Here is a 16,421-nt window from a genome sequence, read left to right on the forward strand (position 1 = left end):
TTTAACACTATTTTTCGCATGTGTTAGTATGTTACTAAACTCTAAGGTGTTTTTTTTTTTTTTTTAATGTTTATCTATTTTGAGAGAGGGAGAGCAAGTTGTGGAGAGGCAGAGAGAGAGTGAGAGGGAGAATCCCAAGCAGTCTCCCCACTACCAGCGCAGAGCCTGACGTGGGGCTCGATCTCACGAACCGCGAGAGATCATGACCTGAGCAGAAATCCAGAGTTGAATGCTGAACTGACTGAGCCACCCACGCGCCCCTAAACTCTAAGTTTCTTAAGTGTAAGTGGCCCAGATTATAATTCTTTATCTTGAATGGTACAAATAAAAAATCTCAGATGTAATATTCAATTAATAGTCAACCAACTCTTAGTGGTTGATTGATGCATTTTAAGAAAGGAATCATGAAGGATATATTTAAAGCGTTTAGCTCAAAGTCATAACTGCTGAAAGTTAATTTTTATGAGTTTTTTTTACATATATCTATTGTCGAGGTGTAGACTTACAATGTTATACTTACAGAAGATGTTCAATAACCGTTTACCAAACATTGAATGAGTTATTGTGGGGTTAGGGCAGAGTTATGGAACCACATACCTAATCCTGAAGATGAGCTAAATTATTATTTAAATAAATAACATACTTACGATGTAAGTTAAGACAGTTTCTCTTTTGGCTGGTTTCAGGTCATCATTCAGTGAATAAACTCTAACCTTTACTGTAAGAATAATTGATATTATCAAAACCTCCATTAAACACAAGAGTATTTTGATTTTTTTTACAATAATCATCCTTAAAAGAGATGAGTATAATTAAAAAAAAACTCAATCACAAAAATCTACACAGGAAAAATCCATATTTGGAAGAAAGAAAAAGTTAGTTTACAGACATATACATTACTGAAGATTATTTTCTTTTAAAGAGAATTCTCTTGGATGTCTTTAAAGAGCTACTTTTCCTAGTGAAAATAAAGTACAGGTCATTTTGTTAAAATGTATATCCATACAACTTTTTGGGGAACACACATTAGGCCACTGTTTATCAAGAATTTCATGGTAAATAAAAAAAGAATTTCATAGTGATCTCTACCATATGGTTATATGGGAATATAATGTCTCGTATAAGAGTTGAAGATTTCGGTGGAAAATTAGGTAGTTTGATTTCAACATTATATACTTTTGCACTTATAAAAACCAGCAAGGCCCCCAAAGTATCCCTTATTGTTGCTAATGGCAGCTTTGAATTGTGTGGTATTAGATTCATTGAGCCAGATCCTACCATTGTTCTGTCATTGTTGAATGTGTAATGGCAAGGGCTCAGGAACAATTAGTTCTCTTCATTTGTTTTCGCCAGCTAATAGATCCCTCCCTGCCTTTTAAGCAAATGCATCTGCTTAGAATTGAACTCTTAACTGCTTGAGACCTGCTGATCTAGTTCCTCCCAATACGACATATTGTAATTTCCCTGATGTTCATTTACTGATGCTCAAATCATTTCATGACCAAAACTTTAGCCACAAAATAAAATTGAAGTGGAGCCATAATCCTTTTAAAGGGTTAGTATTATGCAAAGCTCTACATAAAGAAGCCACATTAAGCTCTCTAAAATTGGTTTCAATAAGGTCAAAGCAAAATGTTCAGTAAATCTGCCCACCCCCCACCCCCCCTCCCCCGCCACGCACACTCTGCTGTCTCCCTTGCCCTCATTCCCCTTCTGCCTCGTGTCCTCCCTTCTGCATTAGGGACATACCCAGTTCAGACTGAGTGTCACTGGGATGCTGCCAGATGCAGTATGTCACAAAAAGTTAAGAGCTCAGGCCCTGGAGACTCTGGAGGTCAAAACTTTGGTTTCATTCCTGGGAAGGTCGCTTCCTAGCATGCCCCGGAGTGAGAGACTTAATCCCTCTAAATCTTAGTTCCCTCATCTGTAAAACAGAACTGCTGGTATCCATTCTGTAGCATTGTGAGGGCCAAATGAGACAAAGCTGTTACACAGCCTGGCGCATCATAACTACTCAACGAGTGCTTATTACTTTTATTTTAGTATTGTTATTTCTACAACTGCTACATATCTACTTTTTACCCAGTTGGAGTCTAGATTAGAAAATTAATCTTGTCTTCATGGCAACAGTGTATTGGAGGCAAGATCAATATAATTCTTTAGTACCAAAGATAATGGCTTCTTAGGTTTTGAAAAAAGCGTATCGAATGCCTTCTATGTGTCGACACGATGCTAGACTTGGAGATAGGGCGGTAAGAAAATCAGACACGGAGTGGAGGAGAGAGAGAACCCATGATATCACAAGTGTATGTGCAATCCAGGGTGAGAAGCACTACGAAGACACTGCCTGGCTTTCTGAGAGCATAGAAGAGGGAGATCCGAAGCAGTCATAGAGGTCAGAGAAGGCCGTGCTCTATGGATAACATGTGGGAATCGAGTGGGTGTTAATAAGGCAGGCGGGGGCGGGGGGCATGGATGTACCAGGCAGAGATATACAGGATTTAATATGGGCAGGAACGTAGTGTGAGAAAGCAGCTAGAAAGAGGTCAGTTTGACTGGTTTCCACAGATGAGGGGGAGCATGGTGGGTGATAAGGCTGGAGGGGAAGGCAGGACACAGGTTGTATGGAATTGAAGGATTTTGGTTAATATTCTGAAGTCCTTAACCTACAAAGCCTTGAAGACTTAAGCCTTTAGCCTTAAAGATGGTTACACTAAATCCCTCAAGGATCTTCAGATTAAATGTGTGGATCAAGACATGAGAGCTAGAAATAACAAGATTTAATCAGTTCTAAGAGAATTACTTTTAAGTAATTTTTTTTCTTCTGTGTAAATGAAGCTTTGTGCTATTCCACAGATCAAATAGTAATGGAAAACACTTCCCTAGTGCTTACTCTGAGCTAGGCATTGTCTTAAGTGCTTTATCCATATGAATTCACTTATCTCTTACAACGATTCTGTGAGGTAAGTTCTAGTAGTATCTCTATTCTACAGATGAGGAAAGTGGGGCTCAGAGAGGTTGAGTAACATGTGCAGGGTCATAGAGCTCACAACAGCCCAAGCTGGGGTTTGAACCCAGACACTCTGGCTCCAGAGTGTCTAATCTCCTAAATTAGTCCTTTGATATAAGAGGAGGACAAGGGCAAAGATATGTCTGTTTCTAGGTATGATTATGTTTTAATGTTTGTTTTTGAGAGAGAGAGAGAGACAGAGTGTGAGTGCGTGAGGGGCAGAGAGAGAGGGAGACAAAGAATTCGAAGCAGGCTCCAGGCTCCGAGCTTCTAGCACAGAGCCAGATGTGGGGCTCGAACTTACGGACTTCAAGATCATGACCTGAGCTGAAGTCGGTCGCTTAACCGACTGAGCCACCCAGGCACCCCAAGGTATGATTATGTTTTAAAGGGCCCAAGCTTTATGGGCTCTATGTACATACTAAGTCCTCTTCCTGGAGTCAAGAGATGCTATTACTCTGCCAATGACCATCTGTCCAAGCTGACAGCAATATCCCACCCTTTCTAGGCCTTTCCTTTCTGAGCTTGTCTGAACAGGAACCCCTAGTGCAGTGGTCACGGTTAGGCCTGTTCCTTCCTACTACTGTCATCACCAACATCAACCAACATTTAGCAAGTATGCACTGTGTGAAAAGCATTTCCACAAAGCTGGCTGGTCCCTCTACCCTTCCCCCTGTCCTTCACCAACAATAACATTATTGAAAGTCCATAAACTCCCCTCCCACATGTAGCTCTCTTATAATGCTATCTTTGATGTACTCAAAAGTTAACGATGGTGAGAAGAAGATACAGAGGAGTCAACTGACTGCAGACATGTGACCTTTATTCAGTTTTGAGAGACAGAGCGCAAGCAGGGGTGGGGCAGAGAGAGAGGGAGACACAGAATCTGAAGCAGGCTCCAGGCTCCGAGCTGTCAGCACAGAGCCTGACACGGGGCTTGAACTCACGAGCTGTGAGATCATTACCTGAGCCAAAGTCAGACACCCAACCAACTGAGCCACTCAGGCACCCCTACACTTTTTTGAGTTTTACTTTTGGTTCACTGGGAATAAATCCAGTCATCCATCAGTCATAGAATGTTGCCTGCTATCCTGCCCTTTCTCCCACTAACAGAGGAACCACGAATATGAAGCAATATTCTATTAGAAACTTTCTTAAGTAGAGTCCCTCAGAAAATTAATATCCATATATCTGTTATCTAATTTATTCTTTGCTGAATCATCTGATTCCCTAGGGTTGGATTTGTTTTCTGAATTTGAGGAATAGCTCCAAAGTCAAAGGAACTTTTTAAAAAATGAACATGGCTCCATAATAAATTATTTTCTCATTTCCAAAATTATATTTGCAATTACATCTTCTACTTGTTTAACAAATAAAATATAACACAATATTTCACAATTTTTAAAAAAGCTTTTTTCTCCATGGAAACAACTAATGGGGCAGATTATATAATGGTTCATTTTGTACTTTCCATACGAATTTAAAAGTTATACTTAAATGGTGTATTTAGTAATTTCTATATAAATTTTAGATTAAAATGCTATTTATAAATATAGAAGTCATTGGGAATTGAGACTCTTTTGATCAAGTGGGAAACTTGTGTCCATTTAATTTCAAGTGTAAAAAAAAACTCTACAGTATAATGTTAATCCCCCCCTCTCCACCACAGAGGAAGAGGCATCTTATACCCTACCTGACTGTTGTGGAGTGTAAACAGGCTTGTCTGTATGAATGAAGAGAAATCCATTGTCATAGGTTATTGGCACTTTTTTTGATCTTGAAAAATGCTTCGATACAACTTCCAAATACACATGTGAAACTGGGTTCTGTCCTCCAGACAACTGTTTGGGTTGTACCTGTTAAAGAAAATGTTGATGGACTATAGTTTTTAGGTTATAAAAACTGTTGATTTTCTGAGTCCTACTGTCATTTCAATAGAACAAAAAAATGGGTATGAGTATTTAACCATTTAAAAGTCGTAGAGGAGCCAGAATACTGAATAAATTTTACCCAAAGTGTGTCATGTCAAATATCATAGTCAGGATTTAGCCTTAAGCAATTAAAAGTCTTTTGGTTTCCATGTTTCTTAAATTTTATATACCCTTAATAAAGCTGCTACTATAGAAGCTTCTTAACAAACGTTCATTTCATCAGCTCACTGGATTAGCCCGTGCTCTCCAGTCCCTCAGTGCCACATCCTGCCTGATGTTCAGGACACTTTGTACTCTCTCTATCCTTCTGCTCCCACGGGTTGATCTGCCTGCTTTCTCATTTGGTGTATGTAATTGTAATTACTTTACATATGTTTGCATGATATGCAAATATAATACATAAAGAGTAATAAAAGAAAGAAAAGTGTTTCTATGAAAACTCAGGCTTTGGAAACATGGGGTAAAAGTTAATCCCTAAAACCAACACCCGTGGAATTAAATCTGTGAGATCACTGTCAAAGTTTGGAAGACAGTAAAAACCTATAAAGACTGCACTCAGATTGCTTTACAAGTGTCTTTACATTCTTTCTCTGCTTTAAAGAAACAGAAACTGTAAACAAAGATGATTTGTTAAAGGTGCAATGCATAATAAATAAGATTTGACACTCCAACCAGGGTGCCCATGCTTAAAGAAAAGACTTTGGCACAACATCAAACAATTGGCAAACAAAGACACATTACGATGTAAAATTAAATGCCGAAGATATGCATCAAATTTTATGATTGCCTACTTAATCTACTCTTTGAATTAACTATCTAAGTCTGCTCAAGTCATGAGCACTTTCTGTGATGATGGAAATGTTCAATATCTACATTGTCCAATATGGTAGCCGCCAGGTCACATGTGGCTATTTGAGCACTTGGAATGTGGTTATTGTGACTGATGAACTGAATTTTTTATTGCAGTTAAATTTGATTGATTTAAATTTAAAGGTAACAGCCACACATGTGTGGCCAGTGACATCAGATATAAGAGTGTCTACTGAAATTAATTGGGAAATTAATTTTAATTCTTAATAAACTTAGTAACTGGAAGTATTTAAGAGATTAGAGGATTTGCAATCAAGAACATTAATGAAAAAATTCCTACATTTGGTTACAATTTATTTAGATCAGTGTTTCTCAAACTTGAATAATATACAGACTCCATTTAAAGGATCAAATGTGGGGTGCCTGGGTGGCTCAGTCAGTTAAGCATCCAACTCTGTTTTGGGTCAGGTCATTATCTCATGGTTTGTGAGTTCAAGCCCCACATCGGGTTCCGTGCTGACAGTGCGGAGCCTGCTTGAGATTCTCTCTTTCCCTCTCTCTCTGTCCCTCCCCCTCTCACTCTCTCTGTCTCTCTGTCTCTCAAAAAATAAATAAATAAACTTAAAAATTTTTATAATGGATAAAATGTTCTGGAGGACTCTCAGTGCTGACTTTTTATTGTTTATAATATAATAAAAATTTATTTTTATTACAATGTTACTTAAATATGTAAAACCTCAGACCAGTGTAATCTTCTTATGCTTATGAGTTTTATATAATTATAAAACCAAAACAGATTTATGAAATAAATTCAAAATACTGAATATCAATATAATTCTCATCTTAAGCTCTTTTGCTTTTTATTTTTATTTTTTTAAATTTTATTATTTTTAAGTAATCTCCACACCCAGCGTGGGGCTTGAACTCATAACCCCGAGATCACAAGCGCACAATCTACCGACCGAGCCAGCCAGGCACCCCTCTAATCTTAAGCTCTTTTAAAATTTCAAATATAAATTATTTTTTAAGGCGCTCATTTTAAAGAAACACTGGTCTAAATGAGCTTCAGAGCCCCTTCCACGTCTAGTTGTCTTTGATTTTCTGGTTGTTTACTTTAGAATCTATATCAGAATTTAAAACAGCATTTTGAGCAGGAAGTAATTTTTAGTTAGAATTTTAAATAAGAAATGGCTGCAAACACTACTCTAACCAAGGTACACTACAATATCTTCATAGAAGGAAAAGTTATTTGATCCAGAATGATACAGCTTGTCAATGGGAGCTGTTCACTCAGGTAACCAATAATTTTATTAGTTTGGGAAGCTATAATTGCAGAATATTGGAGTTCAAGCTAACAAATGTTCTATAGCATCGTTGGGGTTTTGTAGGCAGTGCATTACAGATCAAGATGCATATTCATATTTTTCAATTTCTTTGTAATGGTAATTTTCACAGTTAGCTAGTATTTTCACTTCATTTCCAAATATTTTTGCATTAGTACAATTTTACTTTTCAATACGATCATTACAATTTACATGCATTGCTCAAAAATCAGATACAACTCTTCTAGAGTTTTCTGTTTCATCCATATTATCAGGGGTGACTGACATCATTTAATAATTACACAGTGGTGAGTGATAATAAATGGCCAAATCTCTACAACATTCAAAGTTGGTACACATTTTGTTGAGAATATTCTGTATGTATAAAGAAAATGAAGAATAAATACATACTGTTAAGACTGCAGAGTTTTGGAATTTATTCTCCATGGATAAAGTAACATAGCCTGAAGAGTAACTAAATTTTTTATCAGGATAACTTTTAAGAGAGATTGTTGCATCAAATGCTTCGGTGTATCCATAAACTTGAATTACAATATTTTCAGATGCTCCAACACGGAATATTTTTGGCGCTGAAATGACATACCTGTTGAAACAGGATAAAAAAAGGGCCGTTATCTTTAGGTGATTGCATTTCGTCGTGTTTCTTATTTTTTCATCTCATTTGAGAAATTCAAATAGGCACATTTTCTCAAAAGTGGTATTTTTAAATCAAAGTTTATTAGTGATCTATGATAATTTCGGCATGGCTTCCAAGAAGAAGACGCTTGGAATTAAGACTTGAGAAACAGAGCTGGAGATTTAGTTAGCATTTAGAAAGGTACTAATAACACTTTCCCTGAGCCGCTGCAGCAAAGAGAGACTCTGAATGCTGTTGACTGGAATATGTACCTAAGGTCAATATATTTACTCAATGAAGAAGGCGACAAAGGCACCAGGGATTGAATTCCAGTCTGTCATCTACTGGTTGAGTGACCATGGTAAAGTCACTAACCCTTTCTAAGACCAAAATAATTTACCTGTGAAAATAACACCTTCTTTACCAGCTTGCAGTAAGGACTAAATGAGAATATGTATATGAAAACACCTAGCGTGCTTAGTACTTGATAAATGTTAAGTTTCATTAATTTGACTAAAATGAGTTAAAAGCTATTCCCAGTATTGTTTTTCACATGGTTTATACAAGAATGCAAATGAGTCTATATAGATTTTTGAAATAAATTTTTTAAATGTGTGTATTTTCATTGGTTTATTAAAAGAACACTTACAAATATAAACTCTTAGTTATATTTCATGAAAGTGGCTAATTTGGATAGTGAGAGCCATATGTGTGATTACACAGGAAAAGAAAAGTGTGCTCCAACCCAAAAGGTCACAGTGACGGACTAATTCAAGTGGCCGAACAGGCCTGGAGACCACCTGCCACGGCACCTGGCAGAATTATTGCGGGCCCCTGTCAACAATATGACGTTTAAAAAGTCAGGAAGTCTTTGGTAACAAATGAAATTAATTTGGAAACAATTAAGTCCTTTTAAAGCATCTGGCAGCAAACAAATTGTAAAAGAGGGGAAAGATCTCCAGATTTCCAACCGTCATCTGAATTCCTCAAATGCTTACCCAGGAAGAGGAGGAAATGAGAAAAGTTAAGTTTTGCTGATAATAAGATACATTTCCTGAAATCTGTGCTAGGTACTGTTTTAACAACTAGATAGATAGATAGGTAGATAGATATACTCACTTTGTGCTACAACCACTCTGTGAGGAAGATCTTATTATTACTCCCATTTTACAGATGAAGAAACTGATAATTTACTTGCCGAAGGTCACACAGTTAAGTTACAGAATTAGGAATTGAACCCAAGCAGCCCGTTTCCTGGGTTAACAATTTCAATTGCTATACTAGACTAGATAGCAAGAGTTATGCAATCTGAAAAATCTAGAAAAATACGCTATTTTAATTTCAGCATTCTCGTAAGTTTTATCTTTTTCAGTTTAATATTGTTTTAATTTTGAATTGTCCATGTGGTGGTGGTGGTGGTGATAAGACATAAAGTATTCAGTATTTAGAAGTCCCTAAAAGATGGCTTTGGAATCACCCTTCATACAGATTCTGGTCTTTATTGGCTTATCAGTACCACAATCTATTTACATAAAAAAGTCATTCTTAAAAAAATATATCCTACTTTTCTTATTTTCTTTCAACAGTTTAAGAGGGTCAGGCCAGGGACGCCTGGGTGGCTCAATTGGTTAAGTGTCTGGCTCTTGGTTTTGGCCCAGGTCATGATCTCATGGTTTATGAGTTTGAGCACCACATTGGACTCTCCACTGACAGTGGAGAGCCTGCTTGGGATTCTCTCTTCCCCTGCAGCTACCCCACTCGCTCTCTCTGTCTCTCTCAAAATAAATAAATTAATTAAAAATATTTTAAAAAGAAAAGAAGATCAGGCCACTGAGCTTGCAGAGAGGCAAAAATATGACTTTGGCCTCTACCTGGAATACTCTTTCCCCAGATATTTGCATAATTTGTTTCCTCTCACTTTCTACAACTTTGGGGTAAGGCCCCATCATTTCTTTATCCTCTGACTCTATTTTTTTCTTCCTTGTACTGATAGCCACCTAATATTATTCATTCATTCATTGGTTCATTCATCCACCCATCATTTGCTTCTCCCACTAGAATGCAAGCTTTATACCACCTATTACATCCCCAGTGCCTATCACATGGTAGGTGCTCAATAAATTTTGCTGAATCAATCAATCAAATTAATTATATTGTTTGCTATGCTGTAAACAGCACACTGTCATTTTTTCAGAGAAAGGAGATGCTCATTAAGGGCCAGTACGGTGTAGTAGAAAGAATTCAGAATCATGAGACCCAGGTTCTAGTCCTAATTCTACTACTAATTTGAAGTCACTTAATCTCAATCTCCCTGAACTTTTACCACTTGCCTCTCAAAAGCGAGTATATAAAAACTACCGAGGGAAGGGGGTAAGACTGTGGCCATGTGAGAAAATCAGATAGGGGTGGGAGAGTGTTGTAAATTTATGACATCCTGAGTATACATTTATATTTATATTTTCAATATTTATGTATACATTTATGACAAAATGAAAAAAAGAAAAAGCAAACCAAAGTGGAAAAAAAAAGAATCCTTAATACAAGCCCTGCTTTTGTCCCCCTCCAGCAGCATGATCTTTGGCAAGTCACTTTCCCCTCTGTCTGGGTTTATCCTTATATGTGAAATAAGTAGGTTCAATTAGATACTTTCCAGTTCCTTTTCAGTACTAAAATGCTATTTCTAGATACAAAATCATTTATTTATTTATTCATTTATTTATTTATTTAGAGGGAGTGAGAGTGAGCACGAGCGGGAGAGGGACAGAGAGGGAGACAGAATCCCAAGCAGGTTCCACGCTGTCAGTGCAGAGCCTGACCCATAACCTGAGTTGAAATCAAGAGTTGGACGCTTCACTGAGCCACCCAAGTGCCCCCAAAATCAGTATTTTTTTTTAACATTTATTTATTTTTGAGTGGCAGAGTGAGACAGAGCATGAGCAGGGGAGGGGAAAAAAGAGAGGGGGGACACAGAATCTGAGGCAGGCTCCAGGCTCTGAGCTGTCAGCACAGAGCCCGACATGGGGCTTGAACGCATGAACCTCGAGATCGTGACCTGAGCTGAAGTCAGATGCTTTACTGAATGAGTCCCCCAGGCGCCCCCAAACCAGTATTTTTTAAGAAATACTTTAAAATGCACAATATTTCTATAACACCAAAATTTGTGAAGAATTCATAAATTTAGAAACAGTTACAATAGGTTTTCAAATCACAGTATTAGAATTGACCTCAAAGTAACATGTGCTTTACTATGTACAATAAGTACATGGAATATACAAAGAAAATTATGAACCAAATAGAAATAAGCAATCAATGGCAAGAAAGTTTATTATCTTGAGTTTATTTTCTGCTCTTCTGAAGAGGAATTCAAACAATCACTTATGTAGATTTTTATAAATAACAATCCCATAAAGCTGCTGTGTTGTAAGCCACTCCTCAAATCAAAATGCTTCCATGACTTTCTCATTCAGAGGTGAGACTATTCACCAGGTGCTCTAGGAAGTAGAAAGTTATTTTCAAATTAGCACCATCTACTGAATTTATTTTTCACTCATCACAACTAAGATGCATTGATAAATGAAGATGGGTTCTTTTACTTACGTTTGTTCCTGTCCCCAACTTTTACCCAGGAAGATTAAAAAAACAAGTATGCCCCAAAGGCCCATGGCTGGAGGTATCAGTAAATCATGGATATAACCTTTTTGAATCTACTCTCCTTTTAAATAAACTGAGGTTGAAGAATTTGGGTACATTAGTTTACTGGTTAATTATTAATGCCAGAAAGAGGGACTTTTAAGTCGGAAAACTAAAATCAGAACTGAAAAACACCCTTTAATGCCCAGATGCAGAGGTGGGAGATCTTTTAGAAAGGGATTTACACCTAGAGATTTATTTTGATTAATACAAATAAGGAGATTCTAACATGGGAATTTGACAGAATGAATGGCTCAAAGCTAGAAGCCAGTAGGTCTCTTTGCCTTTGGCCTTATCCCTTTTGACCAGGACACCTGCTCTGAAGTTGTATCAATCTGTGAGCATGCCTCTGATGAATCTATATGCTCTGATACTGACAGAGACCCACCAGGATTCAGTTTCAAAATGAGATGATTTTAGGATAGGTCTGGTTTAGACAAGGCTCATGAAGTAATCTTTCTAGAGAAATCCTGAGTGGTCACGTTATTGGCACTGGAAATGGCCTAAGGATAAGACAGATCTTCAGAGAAGCTCTATGGAATTGTTCCTTGGTCTGTCCCAGTCTACAGAAGATGCTGAACATTAGGTAGAGGAAAGATTGTGATAGGCAATGAAAATGCCATGCTGAGGACACTGGCATTGTTTTCTAGGAAATAACCCATCAAATACTTTTCTATTTAGCAGGGAATGGATATCCTCCAATATCTATTAATTCATATGACACAAATTCCAAATTTGCATTCATTCAGATGCAGAATATCTTTTTTTTAAAATAAACTCATGTTTATACCTTTCAATGAAGATTTTAATAATTTTAATAGAAGAGCTGAAGAAAAAAAAAGCTTCCTATAACAAACAAGTCTATTAACTTAGAATGAAATAAAACTTTATCCTTGAGATTTGTATGTTTTATGTTTGCTAGAAAAAATTTTATGTACAATCTTCCTTATATTTGTACTCATCTACCTTAGTACGTAATAGGTACTTTATTCTAAAGTAACAGAACCAATTTCTCTAGACATTTTTCAATTATTCAGATGTTTTAGGGTCACATTGGCATTCCTTGCTTTGAATTAATAAGGTTTTAACCTTACCAACATTTTAGTACTAAACTCATTAGAAAAATGTCACACAAAAGAGAATTTGATATACAAATTTCACTAAAGATATTTCTTGCATGTTATTGAGGTGATAAAAAAAAATCTTCCATGATTGTCTGACAATCTAGTACATTTATTTCAAAAGGGAATCTGTGAAATGATTAAACTGGGTTACGAAAGATGGGTCAAGTTAAAACAAACAAAGTCCTTTTGCCATCATTTTCGGGAAAAGATACTTAGGAGAAAGCAAGAATACTCAAATCATCGTAGATATCTGTGTTTTAAGCCCAAGGAAGTTTGCTTGTATTATAGAATCAATAGTGATAAATGATATTTGCAAACATTTCCAAACATTTCCAAACATATTGGCATATTTCTGTGAAAGAAAACACTTTTTATTTTTTTTAATTAAAAAAAAAATTTTTTTTTAACGTTTATTTATTTTTGAGACAGAGAGAGACAGAGCATGAATGGGGGAGGGTCAGAGAGAGGGAGACACAGAATCTGAAGCAGGCTCCAGGCTCCGAGCTGTCAGCACAGAGCCCAACGCGGGGCTCAAACCCACGGGCGGCGAGACCGTGACCTGAGCCGAAGTCAGACGCTTAACCGACTGAGCCACCCAGGCACCCCGAAAACACTTTTTAAAATAATGGATCTCAGAGGTCCCCACTAAAACCAAAATTCAATTCACAGATTTTCAAGTGTGTTTGAAACTTTTTAACTGCCTTTTAAACATGGCTCAGAGGTGGATTCTTCTTCACAATGTTGCCTTTCGGGGGTAGTTTTTAGCTTTTACACAAATATGCAACTCTAAAAGAGGAGAATCCAAGTCTGGCAGAAACTTTGCTGGTCATCTGGCCTTCCTGCTAATGCCATGTTGATTCTACCCTCAGGACAGAGCCCACATGACTTCACTTAGTTCACAAGGCCCCTCCTGATCTGGATTCTACTTGATTCTTCAGCCTCAATGTTGCCCTTCTTCACTCCAGTCAAATAGCGTAATTCCTTATTATTATTCTCGGAAGTCACCATGATATGAAGGTGTTCCTACCACCTAAATAGTCAGCCCAATACTATCACTATTATTCTTAACTTATTTATATCCTCAAGTTGGTGTGTCATCAGAAATATGGGATATATATGGGTTAGTGCTACCAGCACTGAAGAATGCAGCCCACTCAGTCTATTTATAACAGCCGCGTGAGAGGGAATATTGGGGTACAAACTACAACTAATTGGGAACCTCATATATAAATATCTCTCCTTAGTCACTTGTCTTCCTATATATTTAAATGGATTTTTAAAAGTTTATTTATTTATTTTGAGAAAGAGAGAGAGTGAGCATGAGTGGGGAAGGGGCAGAGAGGAAGAGAGGGAGAATTCCAAGCAGATGTGGGGCTCAAACTCACAAGCCCTGAGATCGTGACCTGAGCTGAAACCAAGAGCTGGGCACTTAACTGACTGAGCCATTCAGGTGCTCCTATTTAAATGGATTAAAAAAAACCACTTAGCTACAATAGTTTACTGAAACAAAGTCTTGCCAAAAATTCCAATGTGTAAAATAGTTGGAGTAGAGGTGCTTTGAGAGAAGCACAGTGGGGTGCAGGCTGTCTGCCTGTCTCCCCCAGGTGCACCCCCAGGTGGCCCTTGAGGAGGCTTAATGGGAACTCTGGGGTCCCTGGGCACATGGTTTAAAAATTGTTGACTTAAAGTACCAACAACCTCTTCCAAGCGTTCTTGCTTCACTTGGTCCTTTCCCGTTACTTCTACTAACATCTCCAAGTCCAGCTTGAAATTAGTTTTTCAGTTGATCAGGCCAAAGGAGAAACTAATCTCTTTTTCATCTCGTGCCCAAGAGCCACTGCTTTAGCTGCAAATTAAAATTCCTCTCCCAAGTGACTTGGGCTGTCAACACCAAGTCCTCTATAAGTCCCTTGTTCCTTCACAATCCTGTGCTTGTATCCTACAGCCAAGACCCCAGTACCCCAACATTGCTCAGCAATTCACCACAAGCTCCAAGAGGCCTGGTAGAGGATAATGGAAAGGTCGAAACTCTAGGTATATACCCCAGAAAATGTGCACACATTTGCCTAAAGAGACTAGCACAGGAATGCTCTTTGTAGCATTATTTGTCATAGCAAAATGTGGCAGCAACCTAGAACAATAGAAAAACGGTAAATACATGACTGTATTTTCATGCAATGGAAAGCAATGTTGGCTGATAAAACCAACCTGCAAAATGACACAAAGACCATAATAACACAAACATAAATTTAAAAAAATGCAAAGCAATGTTATGGCCTATAGACATTTACATCAGTAGTAATAACATAAACATGATTGTGAAAGATAAATACTGCATCAGGATAAACGGTAATGTCTGGGAAGGGAAGGAGAATGGGGGAAGGGGTAGGAAAAGGGTACACAGACTGTATCCCTTATGTTTTGTTTTAAAGGAAGATCTGAAGTCAGTATGGCAATATTTTATAAATAATTCAGGGGAGTTTCGCAGTAGTTATACTGGTGTTTGATACATCACTCACTGTACTTTTCTAAAAGTTTGAAATGTTTCATTGAAAAAAAAGAAAGGATGGTTTGAAGTGAGGCAGGCTCGAACTCAAATCCTAACTGCCTATCTAGGGATAGGATCTTGGCCAAATTAAGATCCACTTTCATTGCCTATAAAATCAAATGATAATTCTTCATAGAGCCGATGGGAGAATGATATGAAACATGTATGTAGTTCTTGACACATAGCGTGAATCTGAGAATGGTCACTGTTCTTCTTATTGGCTAGGACAGACTTATGACCTTCTACTCTTTTTTTTGGAAATATGTGCACAGCATCACGGCAATCTGTATTTGATACAGTTTTATTTTCCTGGCCGCTGCCGGGCAGACCACAACACCAACGGTAGCATGACTCTCAGGATGAAAGGTTATCTTTATCATCGAACCCAGCAGATTTTGCTTCCCACTTCTTTTGTTTGCAAATGTCAATTAAAGGTCTGGGATTAGATGACTAACATTTTAAGAATCTATCTAATTGCTACATCCTGAGAGTCTGATAGCCTAACTTAGCAAAGGAGCACAAAAAGGTTTCTATGGACCAGAACCTTTTTAGAAGGCATTTAAAGAAAATTTGCTTTTGTTTATGACATTGATTTCCATTAGCAGATTATGTGTACCCTACTATTTTCCTTATAAACCGTAAGAAGTCTTTGCTCAAAAAGGTCCTCCTCACTCTGACCCTTATGAAAGATACTGTTTGAAGCATTTTCTTATTTCGCAGGAGGAGGTTTAGTAATTAAGAAGGAAAGCCATAGGGGCACCTGGGTGGCTCAGTTGGTTAAGTGTCCAACTCTTGATTTCGTCGGCTCAGGTCATGATCTAACCGGTTCATGAGATCGAGCTCCGTGTCTCTCTCTCCCTCTCTCTCTGCCCTTCCCCCACCTGTGAGTGTGCACACACTCTCTCTCTCTCTCAAAATAAGTAAATATTTTTTTTAAAGGAAGGAAGGGCATAAATGTTAATTCACCATCTCAACAAGACCTATTGAACTCCAGTGAATTTTAATAGGTGCTTTGTGAGAGCCAGACATAGAGGACATGTTCTCAACTTTTAAAGAACTTATCCAAATAATGACAACGTAATAGCCACCGATTACTAGCTCCTAATGTGTATCCATTATTGCAATAATGAAGTTACACAAATGGTCTCTGATCTGCACAACCACTCTGAAGGGTGCTATAACCTTCAGGTCACCAATGAAGAAACTGAGGCTCAGAAAAATACAGTGGTTTGCCTCAGGGAACACATCTAATAACTAGCAGAGATGGGGATTTGATTGTGGTAGGGTCAGTAGGAAAAAGAAGAGAGACATACCAAATCAGGCTGCAGTCTTAGCTTCTCTTTGACCCC

General features: G+C 37.7%; 1 protein-coding gene across 1 annotated transcript in view; it reads right to left on the reverse strand.

The window, feature by feature from the left end:
- Positions 1-11,372, reverse strand: part of C5 (complement C5) — an 85,617-nt gene extending 74,245 nt beyond the window's left edge. Inside the window, exons 1-4 of the mRNA XM_042912455.1 lie at positions 11,308-11,372; positions 7,485-7,677; positions 4,704-4,866; positions 648-718 (exon numbers count right to left, since the gene is read on the reverse strand). Of these exons, the coding sequence (XP_042768389.1) occupies positions 648-718; positions 4,704-4,866; positions 7,485-7,677; positions 11,308-11,372 (492 nt within the window). The remainder of the gene's footprint in view (positions 1-647; positions 719-4,703; positions 4,867-7,484; positions 7,678-11,307) is intronic.
- Positions 11,373-16,421: the final 5,049 nt, after the last annotated feature.

Source organism: Panthera leo, chromosome D4 (assembly GCF_018350215.1).
Source record: "Panthera leo isolate Ple1 chromosome D4, P.leo_Ple1_pat1.1, whole genome shotgun sequence".
NCBI classification, from domain to species: domain Eukaryota; kingdom Metazoa; phylum Chordata; class Mammalia; order Carnivora; family Felidae; genus Panthera; species Panthera leo.